The sequence below is a fragment of the Myotis davidii genome, unplaced genomic scaffold, assembly GCF_000327345.1.
Source record: "Myotis davidii unplaced genomic scaffold, ASM32734v1 scaffold104, whole genome shotgun sequence".
In the NCBI taxonomy this organism is placed as follows: Eukaryota; Metazoa; Chordata; class Mammalia; order Chiroptera; family Vespertilionidae; genus Myotis; species Myotis davidii.
This window is the reverse complement of record NW_006296625.1, coordinates 6303359-6313041: the sequence shown is the minus strand read 5'-3', so window position 1 is coordinate 6313041 and position 9683 is coordinate 6303359. Positions and strand designations below refer to the sequence as shown.

Here is a 9683-nt window from a genome sequence, read left to right as displayed (position 1 = left end):
CACCTATATAGACACTTCAGCTATAAGGGCATTTAATGTTATTTAGTATAATAAGCTCATTCACTTTTTCATGCAACCCACATTTACTAAGCAACTATGTAGATGACCATAGTCCCTATTTCTCAAATAATTCACATTGCTTCTTTTTCCACAATCAATATAAAATGGCTAGATAGATTTCCCCTAAACTTAACATAAAATATACAACTGAGAAAAAGCTAAATATGGAACAAATCAGAATTTTTCTACAAGGTAAGTATAAACCAAACTTACAAGGAAAAATAATTTTTTGAACTGTAAGAAATAAAAAATATGAAGATATTCACAAATATAAAATAAAGAAAACCTTTACCTGCTGCCCTGTAAAGTATTTTAGGTTCAAAAAATATACAAGGATTTTTATCCTCTATGCATGACAAAAGAAGTCCCTTGGCCTGGAAAGGGCTTCTGGGTACAACCACCTGCAAAAACAGATTTTTTCAAAGACAATTTCAGTAAAAATGTATCCCAGCAAATTCATTATAAGAGTTGACATTTAAAAAACCAATTGCTACTAATTAAAAATAGAAATCTGGCATTTTTAGCCTAATTATAATTTTTAATAAAAATTTACATTCTGTCCCAAAATAGCCAACACGTTCAACATTTTTTAGATGCCCATCATATTCTGGTGATTAAAAATGCTCTTCTCTTAATGAGCTAAACTTGCATATACATAAAAAATAAAAGGATTCTACAAAAAGCATTCATCAAAACAAAAAAGTAAAGTTGTCAGTATCTTTCTGTATTTATAAATAAATAAATATTTTCTACTAATACTCTACAGCTAATTCCAAAGGGTATGCAACTCTCTTCTCCAATTTTAAATATCAAAATCTCCTCTTCCATGAAAAACATGGTCTGCATTTCCTACAGGAAATAATAATCCACGGAACTTTACAATCAAGCACTATAACATTGTGAATGCAAAGCTAAAGAAAAGTGTGGATACTACACACTTCCAGCTAACAGGAAAAGATTCCAGAACCTTCCTGGGAATGAGGTTGATAATGAAGAAAATGGTAATGACAGGAGGTAGCACATGTGTTAACTGGGTCAAGAACACTATGTGGACTAATTCATCTACTGTTCACAGCAACTCGCCAAGGTAGCTATTATTATTTTCCCCAATTTAGAAATGCAGACTAAGCTTAAAGAGAGGTCAAATAGCTTGCCCAAGGTTACATCGCTTGCTACACCAGGAATTCTCACCCAGTTCTGACTGATACACAGCTCAAGTTTGTACACCATTTTACCTCAAATCATAAACTTGCATCTAATTTTCAATGATTACTAAATAACTGCATAAAGATAAGAGTTATGTAGAAAAAGTTACCATTAAAATAAACCTGAATTTATCACAAAGGCTTAAATAAGGTTCCTTGAAGCAAGCTATATTTGGCTTTCAAAAATCATTTTCATAGCATTTTTATTGAAGGACACTATTCCATTTTCTGTAAACTCCTGGACAGAGTGCTTACCACAACACAATGTCTTTATCTTATGTTCCCACTTTATTTTTTCTTCTTCTGCTTTCTACATGTGTTTATTTTTAACATTTTGTACTATATGTACAATTTTCATTTGGGATTAAAGAAAGAGAAAGGGGGAGAGGGTAGAAAAAGTAGAGGATTGAGAGAAAAGATGTGTTCTTAAAAATACTGGGTAACATAAACATTAAATGTGAATCAATGTTCAGCTCAAGCACAAAAATAACTATTTCCTTAACTGTGGCTTCTGTCCCAATTTACCACTTCCAGCTTACATCGAAAAGTTATACAACCTGTACTCTACTGAGAAAACTTTATGACTTTGCTTTAGGAAGAAAATAAATAAATAAATAAATAAATACATGTTCACAACCAGTTCATGTTATCAAAAAACAGACACACAGCCGTGGGTGAACATATCTATGAGTTTTTATAATGATTCCCAAGGAAGCTCTCTAGTAAATAGAACTAGAAAAGAAGATATTGTAAAAAATGAAAAGAAAATATGCAAAATGTTTTTATTAAAAGACCCAAGTTATTCTAGAAATTGAAGACTGTTGTGGGAGGCAAAGAAAGATCCTTCAACTTTCACTGTTAGAGCAAATATTACCTTCCCTGGAGTGAAAAGCACACCTGGGTAACAGAGGCCTCTGTCAGTCTGTTTCAAACCATACAGACTAAAAGCAAAAGTCTATCCCTCTGACTAAGAATTAAAGAGTAGATTTATTAATTTACCCCAGAAAAAGATTTATTAATTTAAATGAAAAAGACCTATTAGAAGGAAACAGAGCTTTGAAAAAGAGGAAGATAAACCAACTATGTTCTCAGTCTTATTCTTTGAAGCCTAAAATTAATATCAGGTACTATTAACCCCTTCCCCGGCAGAAACGTGTATACTCATTTTCACAAAATGTTCTTTTTCAGTCGTCGACGAGTATACTAAGAAAATATGGTAAAAAAAATTTGGTTTATAGGAAGACGAGTTACAAACTGTTTTCATAACCAGCATCAAAAATACTATATAGAACCAAAATAAAAAAATTAGTCTGACAAAGAAACGTTTTTAACAAAAAAATTGTTGGGGAAAGGGTTAATATCAAGCCAGGTACTATTTCAAAAAGAATACTCTATAAATCTGAGCAATGGATTAATGAATATAAAAAACAAAACAAAACTATGCCCTCTTTTTAAAAGGTTTACATGAATTCCCAAAATCCTGTTTGATTTCCTCTGATAAGCATTTTAGTTAATATTAATAGAATGAACCAAAATGAAAACCTCAAATGGAGATCAAATAAAGTACATAAATGAGTATACCTTAATTCCTGGGCAGTGGGCAAAAAAAGCTTCAGGACTCTGAGAATGGTAGAGAGCCCCATGGCCAACACAGCCCCAAGGGGAACGGATGGTGAGGCTTCCACAATTAAAAAGATCCCCAGAGCGATATCGATACTTGGCGGCTTCATTAACAATCTGAGAAGGGAGAAGAGAAGGGACATGTCACAGGGAGTCCTTCATTCCCATCCATTTTCTTCGACCCTTTATTAGATCTTTACATATATGCCATAACAACATACCTTGTAATGCACTAGCTCAAAGGTAGCACTAAGTTCTTAAGATAGGGAGAGTAGAGGCAATACTTTAATACTTCATGGACTTAATCTTAGAAATGACCAATTATAGTAAACTGCAATCTTCCTACCTGATCAAAAGCTGGGTAAATATAATCTGCAAACTGAATTTCTGCAATGGCAGTAGCACCAGTGACTGCAATTCCAATCCCAAATCCAACAATTCCTTGTTCACACAATGGGGTATTAAAAACTCTATCTTTTCCTAAAATAAGAAAATAAAATCATTTTATTATGACAAATGAGAGTAATGTAATGCACAATACAACTGAAAAGTCAATGAGTTGGTTGGTGAGATGGGGAAAAAAAGCAAGGGTCAGGTGAAGGAAATAGAAAATAACTAGTATGATAGCTGTTTTAAATGCAAACATAGTAATTATATTCACTCTAAGTAATTGAAATGTTAGAATTAAAAGACAAGGTATCACACTGAGATTTAAAAAAGCAAAATCCAACTACTTAAAATAAAATAAATAATAAAGATATCAGAAAGTTATAAATAAAAAGAAAAATATATATACAATAAAAAAAACAAAGAAAGTTGCTACATTAATAGCAGACAAAGTAGACTTTAAAGGAAAAGGCATTACCAGAGATAAAGAGGGAAAATTCATTCTTTAAAAGAGTTCAAGTCACAAGGAGGACATAGTTCTAAATTTAAACTCTTATGACAACATGGGCTCCAAATAAATAAACAAACAAACAAACAAACAGAACTGAAAAAAGAAATGGATAAATTCCAGAGATAGTGGGAAATTTTAACATACCAATCTCAGTAACTAATAGATAAAGCATACCAAAATAAAAGTAAAAACTATATAAGATTTGAACACCATCAACAAACATGACTTACCTGATAAAAACACTATACACCTAACAGAGAACACTAGTATTAATTAACCATATACTGGGTTATAAATCTAATCTCAACAAGTTTCAAAGAATTAAAGTAATATAGAATATATTCTCTGACCATTATGGAATTAAGCTAGAAATTATTAACAAAAAGATAATTAGAAAATTAGTTTTAAAAGATAATTTTAAAAAGATAATTAGTTTTAAACATATGTCTAAGTATCTCATGACTCAAAGATTAAGTTATAATGAAAAGGAGAAAGTATTTTGACCGGAATGATAATGAGACCTCTATGTATCCCAAGTTATTGAGGTTCCAATTTCAATAATGGCAGAGTAAATCTCACACATCTAATGAACAAAATATACAAATAACTACTTATAGGCACTGGAGAGGCAAAAAAAAAAAAGGCCTAAACTGAAAGAGATTGGATCCTTAGAAGAACTGAATTGCAGTGGATGAGCATGACATATATAAGGCATATCCCTTGAGGTGATTTCCCAGGGCCTGAGACATGAGACAGCTAGAATTCAGACAGACAAACAGTCTTATCGGCATGGGGTGTCAAAGAATGGAGTCTGGAACTGCTAGTGGCTGGAAATTGAGGCACTAGTCCCTAAAAGAAGGGCACTACATGAGGGCACCCCAAAATGTATGCATTAAATCTTCTTAAATCCTCGGTTGACCCCTGTGCCTACGAGAGACTCCAAAAGCACAGCAGGTAACTGGAAGCTCAAAGAGCTGAGCATAGATTTCAGCTATCCCCACTAAAAAGGAGGCAGAATTTGGAGTTTGAGATCCTTTCAAATTAAAGGAACTTGACAAACAAATACCTTAGGTTTTCCACTGAAACCACAAGGTATAATGTTACTAGCATATACAACTCATTTCTCATCTGAAATTTTACCACCTCTCAAACCATATTAGCATTTCATGAAAAATTCTAATTTCAGGAATTTGGATGGATAGATACAAGCAATAGCCACAGTCTGAAAGTTTGGGAACAGATCTATGATTCATATTTCAGTTCCATAATACAGGGATACCAGTTCTTCCTGGCATATAGAATTAACTTTCCGCTCAATCAGTCCTTTTGAATATGAACCATAAATAGAGCAGGTGCTAGAAAATGCCAACTAGACACATCCTACAGTTTGCACTCTAAAAGCAGCTGCAAAAACTTAAAGCATGATTCGTACTCATCCCGATCTGTGACTACCTTCTGACTGTGACCTCTATCCCTCATCAGTTCCCTATTTGACTGTGAGCTGCTTGATAATTTCTGAAAATTTATGATTCCATTGAATTAAGAACAATTCACTGGCAGAAAATGAACACAGATTCCAGCTGCCACCTGTAGGAATCCACACCTGTGGAATACCTGAACCATCTGAACCAGAGGAACAGTGTTATTATTTATTCCTTACTACTTCTGGTTCCCTGGATTCAGATATTTTTCATCTCAGTAAATATAGCCCGTTTTGCTCCTAGAAGGCAGAAAAGTTGAGTTTATCAGAATTCTTACTTCAAAAGATGCTTAATTTGAGGAAATAGCTTAACTCTCTTCATGTTTCTATGATCTAGAAAAAAAAAACAAACCCTGCTTCAACATGAATTAAATGTTAAAAATCTGTTTCTATTTTCTTCCAAACAGGTAATGATTGAGGGAAGAGCACACATAAAATGTAAAATACTGATGACTTTCTGTGTTATAATGCAATTAACCTGACATAAAATTCATACACACAGTGTCCCAATAGGTAAATTGATAATACACACAGTGATTACACCCTTAGCCAAGACAGCTGTGGGTTTAAGTGTCATCTCCAGAAATTACTAACTCCTAAGGCTGAATTTCTATTTGTACCAGAAGAACCATGATACGGAAGACTAAAAATTCACACGTATTCAAACATTTACAAAGTACCTAATACTATATAGACACTATTCTAGATACAGAAGAGACAGCAGGAAAATAATTCTATCCTTATGGAATTTATATTCCAATCAGGTAAAGGACAAAAACAAAATAAATGAGTAAAATATATAGTGTGCTAAATGATAACAAGATACCATGCATACACCCAAGGGAATATATGTTCCAGACACGGGGATCAGCTAGTGCAAAGGTCCTGAGGTCTGAGCATGTTTTAGCACATCAGGGGAAAGACAAAAAGTTCAGAATGGTCTGGAGTAAGAAATAGTGAGAGAAGACAAAGTTGAAGAGTTAATAGAAAGGTATGGGAAGATGGCACAGAGAGAGGGCCTTGTAGGTCACTGTAAACTTTAACTATGAGAATGAGTCAAGTAGGTAAGCTTGACAGGAAGCCAGTGAGCAAAATCATGGCATTCTCTGAAATGGCATTTCAACAGGACCCCTCTGGCAGATATTTGGTGAATAGCCTATAAACAGGCAAGGATGGACACAGCAAAATTGATTACAGGATATCACAATAATCCCAGTAAGAATGATGAATCATAACAGCAGAAAAGGTATGAGGTTATGGATATAGTCTAAAGATAGAGTCTAAAAAATTTGCTGATGAAATGGATGTGGAGTATGAGTCAGAGAAATGCTAAAGACGATTCAAAGGCTTTTGCCCTGAGCAGCCTGAAGAGAGTTGCCATTAACTAAAAAAGGGGAAACCACGAAGAAGCATGTTAAGATATCAGAAGTTCAGTATTGGAGATATTATGTTTGAAATACCTTCAGATATTAAGATAAAGCTATTAATTTGACTGTTGGATATATGAAAGTCTTACACATAAAAATAGCATTAAAGAAAACACAGAACTAGATGAGATTACCATGTAAATTTAAATGAACACATAGAGAGAAAAAATTCAATGTTACAAAGGCAAGAGGTAAGAAATAAATCAGAAAAATTGAGAAGGAAAAAAAAAAGCCAAAGAGTTTGCATGAAAACTAGGAGAATGTGCTGGCCTAGAAGAAAGTGCTTATAAGAGAGTGTAATCAACTTATGCTATATGCTACCAGAAGGTAAGATAAGGTCGAAAATGTTACAACTGGTGACCTCAACATAATAGTGTCTGCAAGTAGGAAGGAGGGAGAAAACAAAAGCCCATTTCAAGAGGGAATGGAAAAGAAATTGAAGACCATGAGTAATGGCAATTATTTGCAGAAATTTTGCTGTAAAGCAGGGAGAGGGGGGAAGGTAGAGAGGAGCAACAACCAGTAGAGAAGGGAAAATTGATGATTTTGAGAAAAATTAATGAAATAGAGAAAAAAAGAATGACTAGAAAGAACCATATCTTTTAAAAGGTGACAAAAAAAGGAAGGAGTCTAGTGTGGAGATGTTGACAGAAACCCTTACATTCATTCAAACAAGAATAAAGAATGCGAGCACTGATGCTGGAACATGTATATACTGCATACGGTGGTGAGAGCTGATCAAAGTTCTATTAGTTGCATCTATGTTCTTAATAAAATATGAAATTAGAGTATTATCAAGAGTAAGAATAGAGCCAAGACCGGTTTGGCTCAGTGGATAGAGCGTCGGCCTGCGGACTGAAGGGTCCCGGGTTCGATTCCGGTCAGGGGCATGTACCTGGGTTGCGGGCACATCCCCAGTGGGAGATGTGCAGGAGGCAGCTGATCGATGTCTCTCTCTCGATGTTTCTAACTCTCTATCTCTCTCCCTTCCTCTCTGTAAAAAAATCAATAAAATATATTTTTAAAAAAAGAGTAAGAATAGAGAAGACAGTGCGAGAGGAAATAAAAGTATAAAAGAGAGAATAGCCCAGAACATGCAGCATGATGGTAGACAGCATGAGCCGGCCTTGGAGAATACTAGTCTTGAAATTAAAGTGATATCAGTTGACAAGATGACATGTGTTGCTCCAACGATATTCAGCTCAGGGATTTAAGATTTAGACAGAGAGATAGACTGAATTAGAATTGGATTTTGCCAAGCAAATAATAACATGAAATATAAAGTAGGTATAAAGGGAAGAGAGGCCATCAGGAGAGTAAGAAACTGTGACATGTCAGTAGATTTCATGAATTTTAAGAATCAATATGGTCAAAAGATTGGTGGGATGGAGGTACTAGAGCAGTTAGCTGGTGAGGTTTGAAATGGAGATCAGAGTTGGAGATGCTTATAAGCAACTGCAGTTACTGGCAATGACAAAGTCAAGGGTATGACTACGAGTGAGAAGATGAGACAGGATGGAGGACAAGACAAGGGAGAAGCCAGAAATAAAACACTGAGAAGCCAGAATATTGAGAAGACCATCCATGTGGGTACTGAAAGGAGTAGTAAAGACACTGCCAGTGAGCCAGCCTAGGAACAGAGGACTGGCCTGGGGTCAACAGATGACAAGGAAGGATATTGTGGCAATTGTTTAAAAGCCCTACCATTAGGAACCAAAAGTTAAAAAAAATTACATGATTAATTGGAAAAGAAAGTATCATGGGGTAAATTAACCTTTCATTTAAATAAAGATTTCTAAATTAAAGAGAATATAGGGGCACTCCAAATTGTATCAACTGGGGGGTGGGGAGCGAAACTCAAAGTTATACCATATCAGAAGGTATACAAAAGTGATAAAAATATGTTCTTTATGTAAATAAAGGAAAAATTAAGTAGGGAATCCATGAGATAATGATCATGTAAAACTTACAGCTGGGTATGAAAAATTAATTACAGAATTAAAAAACCCTAGCATTACTGAAGAGCTGACCATCAGACCCACATTCTTCAAACAGGGAAACCAAGTCTTGTTTTAAGTGACTTACCCAAAGTCAACAGCCAGTACCTGACAGCCCCGGTACTCTAATCAAGGCCTGCTCCATTGTACTAGAGGAATTTCTTTCCTAAATTGGCTGTTGCAAACTACTTAACTCATAAGTGCTAAAATATATCAAATTAGACCTAAATTATCTAGCACCACAGCCAAAGATAAAAAAAAAAAGTTCTGAACATTTCATCTGAATATAGTAAGTCTTTATGGACAATTCCTAAAATCCCCCCAAATGACACATGGAAGAGACTGGCTAGTGCCCAAGGGATAGGGGTGGGGATGACTGGGTAAGAAGGTGAAGGAATTAGCTAAAAAACATATATGTATACCCCATGGACACAGACAATAGTTTGATGAAGGCCAAGGGAGGACACAGACAATAGTTTGATGAAGGTCAAGGGAGGAGGAAGTGGCTGTGGGTGGTGGTGAGCAAATCGGGGGAGGAAGGGGAGAAGGGAACACCTGCAATAGTGTCAACATTAACGCTCTTACTTTAAAAAAAAACGCTGAATCAAATAAGAAAGTTGGGTTAAATCTTCACAAAAAAATGGCCTAGTTACCAACACTTAAATAAAATAAAAAGCATCTTTAAAACATGATATAAAAAAATTGGACAATACTTGAGAATTTTTTAAAAGAACTTTGAAAAGGGCTGCTTCAAACATTGATTAAATAATTAATTGCATAGCAAGATAGCACTATCCTATCCTATCTAATAAAAGAGAAACATGGTAATTGGCCTACAACTGCTACCCTTCCCATTGGCTAATCAGGGGCGATATGCAAATTAACTGCCAGCCAAGATGGCTGCTGGCAGCCAGGCAGCTTAAACTGAACATGAGACTTGCTTGCTTCAGTGACGGAGAACTGCAACGTTCCCTGCCTGCCTTGCCGGCCACTGAG

General features: G+C 35.1%; 1 protein-coding gene across 1 annotated transcript in view; it reads right to left on the bottom strand.

Moving 5' to 3' along the window:
- Positions 1-9683, bottom strand: part of BCKDHB (branched chain keto acid dehydrogenase E1, beta polypeptide) — a 67125-nt gene that overhangs the window by 23975 nt on the left and 33467 nt on the right. Inside the window, exons 3-5 of the mRNA XM_015569453.1 lie at positions 3232-3365; positions 2847-3002; positions 353-461 (exon numbers count right to left, since the gene is read on the bottom strand). Coding sequence (XP_015424939.1) covers positions 353-461; positions 2847-3002; positions 3232-3365 — 399 coding nt within the window. The remainder of the gene's footprint in view (positions 1-352; positions 462-2846; positions 3003-3231; positions 3366-9683) is intronic.